This window comes from Podarcis muralis, chromosome 14, assembly GCF_964188315.1.
Source record: "Podarcis muralis chromosome 14, rPodMur119.hap1.1, whole genome shotgun sequence".
NCBI classification, from domain to species: domain Eukaryota; kingdom Metazoa; phylum Chordata; class Lepidosauria; order Squamata; family Lacertidae; genus Podarcis; species Podarcis muralis.
In genome coordinates this window covers 23,429,578-23,442,824 of record NC_135668.1, presented here as the reverse complement: position 1 = coordinate 23,442,824, position 13,247 = coordinate 23,429,578, and the positions used below count along the sequence as shown (strand labels likewise).

The 13,247-nt window shown below is 41.4% G+C and overlaps 1 protein-coding gene across 9 annotated transcripts in view; it reads left to right on the top strand.

Annotated features, from left to right (window-relative positions):
• MEF2A (myocyte enhancer factor 2A) overlaps positions 1-13,247 on the top strand; it is a 94,860-nt gene that overhangs the window by 75,428 nt on the left and 6,185 nt on the right. For 4 of the 9 annotated variants that reach the window (XM_028705211.2, XM_028705209.2, XM_028705210.2 and 1 more), the window contains 4 exons: positions 3,608-3,798; positions 4,589-4,633; positions 8,061-8,187; positions 11,333-11,459. In XM_028705211.2, the coding sequence (XP_028561044.2) occupies positions 3,608-3,798; positions 4,589-4,633; positions 8,061-8,187; positions 11,333-11,459 (490 nt within the window). The remainder of the gene's footprint in view (positions 1-3,607; positions 3,799-4,588; positions 4,634-8,060; positions 8,188-11,332; positions 11,460-13,247) is intronic. The other 5 variants (XM_028705216.2, XM_077918989.1, XM_028705217.2 and 2 more) reach the window with 2 other exon arrangements.

The following is a 13,247-nucleotide window of genomic DNA, read 5'->3' as shown; positions in this document are numbered from 1 at the left end:
GGAGAAAAGAGATGGAGGACAGACCAACCAGGATGGAATGGCCTGACAACATTCAACATCAAGCACTGCAGGCATATCTACATATTTAGGTGGCATTCTGCCCTCTTACCACAGGTGATGTTTTAAATAGGTTCACATTCACACAGAAGTGTGAAATATTATTCTGTCCTATGGTTTTCAAACACTTTCCCAGGATTCCTCAGATGCTTACTGGGATTTCTTAATAAGACCACTTAATAACAAATAAGCTTCCCGGAAAGAGAGCTTGGCCCCCACTGCTGAGTTTATTCTAGGGCCCACTCTTGGATCATGCATGGTGACACTGAGGACCAGCAATACTGGTTGGTATGAACCTTAGAATGTGCTTTGGACTCTGGGTGTTCCTTGGCAGAATTTGATTTGAAAGGTAGGAAGTTAGAATGGTGGTTTTCTTACTACCATACTTCCTTAACTTATTCTTAGCTCATTTGCTCAGGAGGCTTAAGGACATGGAGTGAAGAGCCCATTGTATGTTGGTTTTTGCATGCCTCTAAATTGAATATGAAATTTATTACTTGCTGTAATAAAATAGGTCACAGGGGTATACTCTGATCCAATTAATACTATAACCTACTTGCTTGCAACATTTCGTAGTCTATTAACAAAAAATTCCTGGTTGGGGTAAGAAATGCTCCTGGTGTGATATTTTTGAGAGAATGTTGAGAAATAGCACCTTAGGATAAATGTAGTTGTTGGAATATAATAGGTTTTTTCATGTCTATTGTTCTATAAGCACCAAGAATTCTTTGCAGCAACTACTATATTCCAGGCTCTCCTGTGCAATTTCCATTTATTTCAGTAAGTTTTTCAGAATTCTTTTCCATTCTAAACAAAATGAGAGGCCTTTTGGGGGGCGTTTTGTGTGTGTTTGTGAGACCCACATCGTATCCCATTACAACTTGACAGGTTGCTATTGGGAGATGGACAACTGGAACCTCAACAAAATGTTGCAGTGTGGAATGTTTCTTTTCAGTATGTCAGCCATAGTGCAAAAAAAGTTGCTTCCGGATTTTGTGGTCCTATGTGCAAATGAGGTTGAACTATCCAAAACATGAGTGTTTTCTGTGAACATGCTGGCTGTGGTCCTGCTCCCAGTTATGTGAAATAATTGCTTATCATTAAGATAAATGGGATTAACTGTGTGCTGGTTTTCTAGAGGGGCAGTTGTGTTAGTCTGCTGCATCAAAGAGTCTTGATGCAACTTAAAGCCTGACAAATGTATTGCAGCATAAGCTTATGCCAAAATAAATGCATTACAGTGGAACCTTGGGTTGTGGATGTAATCCATGATGGAGGCACGTCTGCAACCTGCAGCGTTCACATCCTGAAGCGCTGCATCTGTGCCAGCGCAATTTGGCGCTTCTGCGCATGCGCTTCTGCACGATTTAGCACTTCTGCACATGCGCAAGCAGCGAAACCCGGAAGTAACCCGTTCCGGTATTTCCGGGTTTCCTGCAGTCCGCAACCCAAAAACACGTAACCTGAAGCGTCCGTAACATGAGGCATGACTGTATTGTTTATAAGGTGCCACAAGGCCTTCTGTATATTGGATTGGATCCACAGTGAGGTTTTTTAATTTAAAAACAAACAATTAAAAAAATAAAATCTGTCAACACACTTCTCAGGTCTTTTAACTGCTTTCCCCACCCCCAAAGAAGTTCATCAGATGTCATGTAAGCCAAGACCTGGTGTTCCTACTGTCAGCAGGATCTAATGCCTCCTTTGGTGGCATGAGAGTGCGAAGAACCCTGCGTCAGACGAGAGTGCCAAAGCTACTGCAAACGCTATGTTAAAGAACAGATGGCATTAGAACATCTCTGTGACTGTTGCACCTTCTCATCAGTCAAGCTGCTATATCATACCTTAAAGTGGTGCCATCTCCACACATTTACTTTCATTTCCCTCAGGGAAAGGTGTACATTCCCCACCTGATTTTTTAGCCTGTAGAATGGAGCGTTTCTCAACCCACACCACCCAACTCTCCTGCAGATCACTGCTCATCAAACGTTCTTGCTCCAGGGGATCCTTTCCTCAGTTACTTGTTTGCTGCAGAACTCCTGCACGTTGTGAGTGATTCTGTCCCCCCCCCCCCCCCGATTTTTTAAATAATATTTATTTAGGATTTTTTCAAAAAATTAACAGACAACGAAAGTCAACAAAAAACACAAAAACAGACCACAAACATCAAAAATCCAAACAGAAAAACAGAAAAGTAAAAAAAAAAATGCAAAAGAAAAAATTTAGCATAAAAAACACTCTTTCATATTGGTATCTTTCAAAACCTTATTCTCTTTACTTCCACCCGCCTTCCCTTCTTGTATTCCACTTTAAAAATTGGTTCAGCAAGATCATTCATTATTTATTTTAAACCTTTATCCCTCCCTTTATAGTCTTGTTTATCTTAATCGCTAGAAACCCCTTCATTTCATTTTCAGAGCCCTCAGCATTCATAAATTTTACAGTATTTTTGTAGATAGACTTTAAACTTCTTCCAGTCCTCTTCCACCTGCTCCTCTCCTTGATCTCGGATTCTGCCGGTCATTTCTGCCAGTTCCATATAGTCTATTATTTGCATCTGCCATTCTTCCAAGGTGGGTAGATCTTGCGTCTTCCAATGCTTTGCAATGAGTATTCTTGCTGCTGCTGTAGCATACATGAAAAAGGTTCTATCCTTCTTTGGCACCAATTGGCTGACTATGCCCAGGAGAAAGGCCTCTGGTTTCTTCAGAAAAGTATACCTAAATACCTTTTTCAGTTCATTATAGATCATTTCCCAGAACGCCTTAATCCTTGGGCACGTCCACCAAAGGTGACGTTGTGAGTGATTCTGGGATGTGTCCATGCATCCTGCATTGCCAGGCTGGCTAGGCCTCTCCGTTGCTAAGCAAGACCTGAAAGCTGAACCCAGAACAGTGGTAGCCAGTGTGCTGCCCTCCAGATGGAAAGAAGTTGGAGTCAAACAAAATCCAGACGGCTACTCTTTGCCCTAGAGCACAGGTTCCTAAACTGTGGTCCGCAAACTTCATTCATGGGGCTGTGGTGTGTCAAATAGTCATACAGATTTTAAATTCCATTTTTATTGCTTTTTATTTCTTAACATTACAATTTGAATAAAATTAAAAAGTCCTACAGCATCTAGCACAGCATGTTACATTTGCTACGGCAATTAAAAAATTATTGAGTGGTCTGCCAAGAGCCTCAGCAATTTTCAAAGTTGTCTGCGGAGAAGAAAGTTTGGGATCCCCTTCTTTAGAGTGTATCAACATTCTCCCAAAGCTGTCACTTTAGAGGGCAAATCAGGAAGCTGTATTTCAGGGATGTTTCTCCACCAGTTTTGATCATTTATTGAGGTGCTCCTGACCATTTCCCAAGGATCTCCAGATTGCCCTCTAACACTACTGTGCTTGCATAAGCTCATGCAAAAGCAGCCCCAGAGTTGTCTGTGACTGGACCTAATGGTCAGGGGTACCTTTACCTTTACCTTGATGCCCATATGTTCACTCACATAATGTATGATCATTTATCTTTGTCTTAAGGTGGACTTCTTTTGCCTCTTCTCTTACTACAGGAAATGGTTTTGTGAATTCACGAGCTTCACCAGGCCTGCTTAGCAGCACCGGGGGTGGGAATGGCCTAAGCAAAGGGATGCCTACAAAATCTCCCCCTCCCCCTGGCGGGGGCAACCTTGGAATGAACAGTCGCAAGCCAGACCTCCGGGTTGTCATCCCTCCCTCTAGCAAAGGCATGATGCCTCCATTGGTAAGTTTAGCTTTTTGACTTATTAGTAGCTTGGAGAAAGACAAAAGAGACCTTGATCAGGAAGCTAAGAACAAACATTGGCTTGAGAATGTGGTTTGGTGAGAAACAAACTTGCAAGCACTGGTTCAGATGTTACACAAAGCCAGGCGCTCCATGGTTTGTTTTCCTGCTCAACGAAGGGAGGAGCGAAGTGGTCACAGTGAATGGCTTAGTGTTGCGTTCGAACGCAGGCACTGTCAACAGAGCATGCCCATCTATAAGGGCAAACAGATGGTACTGTAAACATGATTCATATTCCTGCACTGGAGGGCATGTACATGTGAACTTGGCAAACAGTGGGCTTTTTTTGGAAGCAGTTTTCAAGGGCGCAAGGGCTTGCTTTTCTCCAAGCAAAGTACATTGAGGCTTCTCTAAAGTAACTGTGAATTGGTCAAATTTGGGTGTGGATCCTTTGCTTTTGATCATTTTAAATGTGTTTTTCCCATCAACTGTGTGTTGACAATAGGAGTCAGTAGACAGGCTGTAAGTTTACTATACTAAGAAGAAGAAGAGTCCTACTGGGTTAGAGCTTTCTCTCTAGCCTAGCACCCAGTTCCCCCACAACTAGATGCTTCTGGGAAGCTGGCATAGTATAATGTAATGCTTCTTTGCCTACTGAATCACATCGTAACTTTGGAATATTAGTGAGGCTAAAAATAACTAGCTCATTAAGCACCAACACGACTCTTTCATTCTTGAATACTGTCCTATTCTCAGTAACCTTATTATTCCTCTTATTTGCTGAGTACAGTCGGAGGAGGATGAATTGGAGTTGGTGAGTCTGGGTTCCTATTTGGTATGAGACATCAAGATCCAGAGAGCTTTCATGTTAACTGTCTGTTGTAGCTTAGACCAACATTCCCTTTGCTGCAGAGAGAAGCCGGTTGTGATTGGTTTATTTCAAGTTTCTACATTGACCAACAGAATATGGAAAACTAATAAATATTTGCCAAAAACGTTAATATTTTTACCAGTGGTGTTGCAAAGGGGAACGTTGGAACAGAGCCTCTAACAGCAACTGTCCACTGTGCACATTGAGGAGCCTTGAAATTTTCTTCTAAGGCACCTTATATTCCATGTCAAACTCTGCAGTGATTTACTTCACTCATGAAGTTCTGCAAATTGTAATACAGTTCCTGTGTTGCTGCTGCTGCTGCTTTGCTTCTTGGAGATTACATCATTCCTGGTGAGGTCACCATTTTAGAGATCAAGTTAATTTCATGCTCTACAAGAGAAGCAAACCACAAGGGGGTTCCCTGTTTACCAAAAGAAACATACAAGCTATTTTCCAATCTAGTGGGGAGGGGAAATGTTTTAGCCTTTTAAAAAGGTTTTTCACAAAGTATTTTTTATGATTTGGTCTCTGGCACATATAAAGCTCTTTCTTTGTTGACTGGAACCTGGCTGTCTTTGCTGTTCTAGTGCAATCATTTTGGAAAGAACTGATTTATTACAAACCTGTGTGGAATTATTGTAGTGCTTTTTATCAATTATTTTAACCCCAGACATGTTGCTGATATGGGGCTCTTGTTGCATGAAAGCATGGGATTGCTGTGTTTGTCTTGGCAAATGCATCGTGCTGGGTACTACGTGTGTGTTTTCAAACCGAAATATAAAGTTCTGTACAAGGTGTAATGGAGCTTATCAACAAACAACCTTTTGCTTCTCTGCATCCATATGCTAAGCGCTAGTGATTATCAAAAGCCCTGTAATTTGTTGCACCTGTGCTCAACTTCCAGAGGGAAAAACGTCTTTTCCCTAGGAAAATGCTAAAGTAACAAGGGGCACTTAGCAGAATTCTGCTAACGAAGTCACTATCGTGTGCTATTTTAAGTCGAGTTTGTATTGCTTGTCTTGTGGTTCTTGCAGCAAAGTTCTGCTAGTTTCACAGCAAAGTTCTTTAGGACCTCAGTGCATAATCTGTTGTGTAGTTCCGCTTTTTCATAAGAAGCAGGGCAGATAACTGTTCAGTTACAAAAAAGAAAAAACCCCAACCTTTTGGTTTAGCGTGTTACGTTAAGGGCTTTCCATAATTCACTCATTCTCCAAAATACAGCAAAATTGTAGCTTTTCAGACCACGCTCTTCACAGGGTGGTATTTATGCAATGTGAATAGTCTGATATCCTATCTTGTGGTTAGTTCAACTGGATGGCTGTCAGTGACAGAGGGGTTGAGTCTAAGTCCCAGATTTGTCTGTTCATTGGAATAGACCCATGGAATCTGTGTGAATGAAGTTACCATTTCACATTACAAGCACCCAACTGGCAAATGCCAAACACATAAAATAATAGTTGGAAGGGATCTGGAAGGCCATCTAGTCAATGTCCATAAGGCACAAGGCAAATAACTATTTTGGCACCTTCCATATTCACATTCTGTGAAGTAGATGGTTTTATAAACTGGGTGCTAAAGATGTGCAGAGTTGGTCAACATAAGGTTAGCCAGTGATTCACACTCATGGCCCAGTGGTTCCTATGAACAACTTGCGGAGGGTGTAGCTGTGTTAGTCTGTTGCAACAAGTCTTGTGTGTGCACTGTAAAGACACAACAAATTTATGATGGCATAAGCTTTTGAGGATTAGAGTCCACTTCAACAGGCTGCTTGTTTCTCCTGCCTCTCAAGTATGAGATCCACAGCTTAAATGCTTTCCCCTGAACTGTTGTGATGAAGCATTACATAAATACGGAAGATGTTCCTTGAATTAATTTGAAGCATTTCTAGTATGATGATGAGCTTCACGCTAAAGCCTCCCATTTCAAATAATGAATGCATAAAATGCAGGCAAGGCACCTACTGCTTTGCTTACAAGGTTCAAACTCAGTCTGCAGTCCTGGTCATCTAGCTGAAGGCTGCTTTTACATTTTATAACATTTGAGCGCATACACATGAGACTTGGCGTGTATCTGCACTGCACCTACAAACCACTCAAAGGAGATGCATGCTTATTTTAATTCCGTGTAAGCATCCAGTGTTGCCTTTATTGTGCTGTGTTTATTTGTTACATCCATACATTCTCCTTCCATCAGAATTGCACTGTTTGCGTTGGGTGTGTGTGTGACTGTGCTAAATCTTGCAACCTGTCAAAAGTGCAACGCTGAAGTAGCTCTCAATTTCAATAGACAAGGGCAAAGAGTGATTTCAAGTATGCAAGCTATAGGAAAGGGTTGCCCTCTGGTGGTGTGAGTTGCTTCCTGCAGGAAAGTATGCAGCTAGTTGGAGGAAAAAACCCTCCTCCAAGCAACTAGGTCATACGTTTGTCATACAAGTTGAAGGTAGCTCAGGCTATATTGCTGCTCTAGGCAAATATTTCAGTGTGCCTTCTCCATACCATGCTTTTTTCTAGACAGGGAATAGGGATTGTAAGGTCTTCGCAAGGGTTTTCCTGACCGGACCTCTCCACCCTCCCTGTGCTGCATAAATGAGTAGACCAGGTGGAAAGGGCTGCAATTGGGGAGATAATACAGTACTGTCCCAGATTGTAGTGGCAGAGGCTGCTACATATTTCTCTCTTCCTCTTTACCCCCCACACCAGCTCACCGTAGGTTTTGCAGAGTAGCCTGGCCTCTCTTGAAATCTAGCACCTCGGGCAGCTTCCTGACCTGCTTATTGGGTTTAGCTTGTCGCAGAGCTAGATTTTTCAGTCTTGAAATTCAGTTGCTTAGACAGCTCCATTTTTCTCAGCAATTCCCGCCCCCCGCCCCAAACCCACTCCATTGCACCTTGACCGAAGAAACCAAACAAATTCAAGCCCTCTCAGCTTCTGACATGTGGACCTGAACTAGTTTTGTATCATCTGTAGAAACTCTTCTTTGACAAGGCATATTACTAGCGAGGAGGGTGACTTTGGAGAGTTGCATTTATTTTGTGGTGTGTGCACAATCTCCTTTTGGTGCAGTTGGGTTGATAATACTGCACACAATGCATTTTATATTACTTCATCTAGTACTACTTATGGCCTTACCTCTTATGCTCCATTTTACAGAATGCTCATATGGAGTTGAGTGTGACTGGTCCTAGGTTAGTCATGGCATCCCAGCACTCTCCCCTCTGAATGACAGTGGCTCAGAAATAGGTTTACATTTCCCTCTCTCTGATGGTTTGTCTTGGCTTTCAAGAAATATTACACTAGACAAGGAAGAGGTTGCCTCAACCTGTGATTAAATTTCATTGTGGATTTGCCTTAACTGGGTTCTATGTTCTTGTTAAAAAATTTTTTTACAGAACACACAGCGGTTAAGCAGCTCTCAGTCTACGCAGCCTCTTGCAACACCAGTTGTGTCTGTGACAACTCCAAGCTTGCCCCCACAAGGATTGGTGTACTCTGCAATGCCTACAGCTTACAACACTGGTAAGCTATTCACTTGTTTGCTCTCCCTTCTCCCCTGGGTTTTGTTTTTTTTGGGGGGGAGAAGCCACTGAGAATAACACAAGATTTAAAACTCCAGTAAATAAAAACTTAATGGTCTTTTAAATGTCTTAAATTTGAAAAGCTAAGCGTTTAAATGCCAGTGAAATTAAAAGTTATTTGCCTGGCACCCAAATGATAGCAAAGTAGTAGGCACCATGGAAGGGTGTTCTATAGTTGAGAATATGACCTGCCTCACTTGCAGTCCAAAGTGGTACACTCCAGAATTCTGCCACTTCATTCTGTGTAATATGTTGGTCAGCTGTTTGAATCTCTGAGGCAGCTATATCTTGCCAGTGTTCTTTTTTTCCTTTTAAACATTTTTCTGAAGTATGCTAGATAGTTATTTTAATTTAAATCATGATAGTTTGACTTAGTCCCTGAACTTATCAATATCTAATGTGCAGACATTTCTGTAGCAAGCTGTCATAGCTGCTTTGTGAAAGCTTGAAGTTAAAAACAAAATAAGTCTTGTTGGTAAAAAGCAAGCAGTGAGGAGACCCCAGAAAATAAAAACAAAACCTGTCTTTACAAATAATAACCTAGTACCTTGTTAAGCATTTGGTGTGGTCACTGAGAGATCCCATCTACCCTGTTTTTGCTATAGGAACTCAAGCATCTATGGCAATGTCATATTGGACTCCTTTGACATTGTGCTGGCACAGCAGTTGGTGTGTCTTATCCTAATCACCTACTTGCTGGCACAGAAAATTTGCAGGGATGAGCTCCTGGAGAGATGCGTAATCAAGCATCTGAGGTTTAAACTCAAAGACAATTCAATCCCTAGAAGCTCCTGTTAAAATATAACTGAAGGACTTTGACCTCTCTTAATAGTGCTGTAGGCCCTATTAGATGCTCACACCACTTTCATGAACATTCAGACCTAATTTAAAAGATGTCTCTGATCTGACTTACATTTATTTTATTTTATTTATTAAATTTGTATACCACCTTTTTTATCTGAAGATCACAGGGCGCTTCACAACATAAAAAGACAAAATGAAAACATAATAATAATAATAATAATAATAATAATAATAAATAATAATAAATAAAAACAGAGACAAAAGCAACATGCATTATGATTTTTGGATTGATTTTGCATACTCAAGTATTCTTGATTTTGAAGTCCAAGGAAGTTCTCTTGACTTCAGTCTCTGATATCCTAGACGATAATTTATGGATTAAAAAAACCACCCGGAGATGAAAATTGTATCTGTCTCACGGGAACACACTTTTATCTCCTTTCCCCCCAAGAGGGTAGAGCATATATAAAGCTGTATTAGAACGTGATTAAGTGTAGAAAAGCTTTTACAGCTCTCTTTCCAAATTCAAAGGAATAACAAGTGATAATTATGAACTGAAATAACTTCTTATGTGTGAATCAGTAGTGATAACACTCTAAGTACTATATATCCTAGATTTAAAACTCAAATATCTAATTGGTCAAGAACATAGAGGTTTAGTTTTGCATGCTGCATTCATGCAACTTTTGAGAGAGATGTTGTTGATTCAACTGTTTGAGTCAGCCACTTCGCAGCACGTAAAATGAAAAATGGGTCTAAAAAAAAAGACAGGTAACATGCAGTTCTTCAGTCTTTGTTATGCTGTCCATGGGAGCTTGCTGTTAATTCCAGCATTCTTTCCTTCCTTATGAATGTGCACCTAGAATTCATTTTTGGTATATAAATTCTATCAAGGATTCTTGTACTTTGACTTGCAAGCAGAAAGCAGATAAGAGACTGTCATGCACAGGCTCACAACTCCTGCCAGTGTTTCAACATTCATCCCCCAAGAGCGAAAATAACAGCAGAATTAATGGTGGGGGGTTTATTTTGCCTTTTGTTTTGATGGCACTGTAGTCTGGAAAGATGGTAGCAATATGCCTTGGAAACCAAAAGGGCATGAGACAAAGCTACGAGTAACTTGGGAGAGTCCCTTTTGAACCAATCGCATAGCTTCCAAGGAATGAGTTTGATGTAAAATCCATGCTACTTGGAGTCTGATGTTGGAGTTTCTCCTTTCATATCAGCATTTGCAACTTTTGCTGGTGTAGAATGGATTTCTGCCTTACCAAATTTCATTGTCCGAATAACATTCCTTACTAGTTTCGCTTGCCGTGAACTTGCAGGGGTTGCAAAGTGCTGGTTTTAAAGCTGTAGATTTCATCATGCACTTTTAACAGTGAATCTGACAGTGAATTCAGGTGGTTGAGTGCCTATCAGTTTGGAAGTGAAACCAGGGGCACCCCAAAACTAGGCAGCTGCCTCTGCATTCTTGGGGAGTAACTTTGGCATGCAGAAAGTTTGTACATTGGAAGTGTTTGTATTACAATGTGTTTGTGGTTTTATTGAAATTTTAATAGCCTAATTTATTTGTGTATGCTTTTTTATTCGTCTCGCTTGGTGAGCTTAGTAGCCAATGGGTGTTAAAAGAAAAGAAAAAGAACATTTAAAATCCCCAAACTGCCCTCAAAACATCTGTCAGGTCCCAGGACTTAGAGAATGTGGGTAGCAAGGGGCAGGGATGCTGCAAAGGTACCATAAATCAGCAGACTGTGTGAGTCCCTCTCCAGAACCAGACCTACCCACCCCTGCAATATAGCAATAAAAAAGCTTGGATTTGGGACTCAACCTGACCTGAGCCATTTAGCACTACACAGGAGACTAGGTGAAGGTCAAGAGAGAGAAGAAAGAAAAGGGCTACATTTGTCCATTTTCTTTTGAGTGGATTATACAGGAACATAGAGGGGGGAAATATAGCTTTAGAACCATTAGTTCTCTTTGGGCCTAGCCTTGAGAGTCACTTGAATGGAGGGCATGTGTGAATTACACTTTTTAATAATGGTATAGAGAAAATTCGCCCTTTGGGTCTTGAGGTGAAGTTAGCAGTTTTAAGATCACAGTCTTCCAAACCAGGCTCAAAGCCGTTCTGCCATAGAGTGCCTGAGGGAGTTGTCATGGATTCAAATGCCTGTCCTCAACACAGTGCTGGCTGGTGTCAGCCCATGAATCTGTAACTTACACTTTCTGATGAATACATGGTACAAATAATTTTTTCCCCTTTCTTGCTCCTTTCTTCCTTTCAGATTATTCCTTGACTAGTGCAGACCTGTCGGCCCTGCAGGGTTTTAACTCCCCAGGAATGCTGTCATTAGGACAAGTATCTGCCTGGCAACAGCATCATCTAGGACAAGCAGCCCTCAGCTCCCTTGTGTAAGTGGGAACACACTCCCGCCCCCATTCCCTGGAGGATTGGCAGCCTTTGCTAAGTTACACCCAACTAGGCACCTCTTCCATTTAGCCCACAAGCTCAGACTTGGCCCTATTTGGTTAGGCACAATGTTCTTTAACACTTCACTTTGAGTGGGTTGGGTATACATGGGTAGCTTGATCGGTGTACATACTGATTTGTGACTTGTAGGTGTTTTGCAACTCAGTGGGCTTGGAAAGTTATTTTGTAGGGAAATCCTTCTGCTCCTGCTTGTGCATTCATTGTCCAGCGCACCTCCCCCACCCTGCAAATAGTGATATTTTAACCTTCACTTCATTTGAATAAATACTCCAATACAAATGAAACTGACTTGACCATGAAGAAACTAAGCGGAGGGGTTGCCAGGAACTAGGGCACACACTTAGAGCTTGCGCATATGGCTCTAAATGGATTGCCGATCTGAGCACTCAGGCCTCTATTACTGAATTGAAGCAACAGCAGCATTTAAAAGTGCTCTATTAGTCATGTACAAACTTGGTGTTTTTTTAATTGTCCTTCGTGACAGTTTCATTAAGCAGACTGGGGAATGAGTGATCTCAGGCACCCTCTGCACCCTCTATGTTGGGAGCTGCTCCTGGCAGTTGACTGGATGGGTTGTTTTGGATTGCAGCAGTGTAGCTTGTTCTGTAGTGGCTAAAACACCAAAGGGCAACATTATTTTATTACATACACCTGTTTCTAAAACTGTTGATTGTATCTATATTTTGATAAATTTTATAGTGTGCTGTTTTTAAAGTCTGTTTTTATCTATTTAATGAGTATTTTATGTAAACCGCTTAATAATTTTTTTTAATTAAGTGGTATATAAATCTTGCTCCATTGGTTGGATAATAATGCACTGTCCTGGACTGTCTCAGCATCATAAATCTGGGTGGTGCATGAACACCTGTTGTGCATAGCAATTGGCCTGGTTTGCACGCAATGCTAAACCATGACTTAGGGTTAGGTGCAATAGCCTCTGTGAGTCTCATCAAAGCCTTGGACTCAAAAACTCCCACCTCCCCTCATAGGAATATAGGAAGCTGCCTTATACTGAGACAGGCCACTGGTCCATCTAGGTCAGTACTGTCTTCACCAACTGGCAGTGGCTCTCCAGGCTTTCAAGCAAGGGACATTCCCAACTCTACTTCAGAGGTTTTCCTTACATTCTAGCGGTATATAAATTTTCTTGAATAAAAGAAATTAAAGAAACATGTAGGTGCTGAGGCTTAAACCTGGGACCTTTTGCATGCAAAACAGATGCTCTACCACTGAGCTACAGCCCTCTTCCTGCACAACCAGGAGGAATGCAGTTGGTCAGTTGCAAAATAAGCTAACTTCAAACCTTGATTTGTTTTAACATACTAGAGTTTATTTTTTAAACCACACTTCTGTTCAAACATACCAACAAGCCAGAAATTGGGGAAAGCAGAACGGAATCTCTATGTGCTTGTCTTTCTGGTCACACAGTGGAAAGGGAAGGGTGGGGGCATTCAGAGGCTCAGGCATGTAATGCCAAGCCATGGTTTAGCGTTGCCTGCAAACTAGCCCATTGTCTTTTGGAACAGAAGGGTATGTTAAAACCTGCGTACATGCAGCCAGATTTGTTCTCAGTCTTGTCCAGCGTTGCTGCTTTTCCTTTCCCCCTGCCGTTTCCTTTTGTGTTTGCCTTTCTGAAAGTTTGGGTGACGGGGCTGTGCCTTGCTTATAGCTCATCTCTGTGAAGCCCTATAAATAACGTTGCTTTCCTC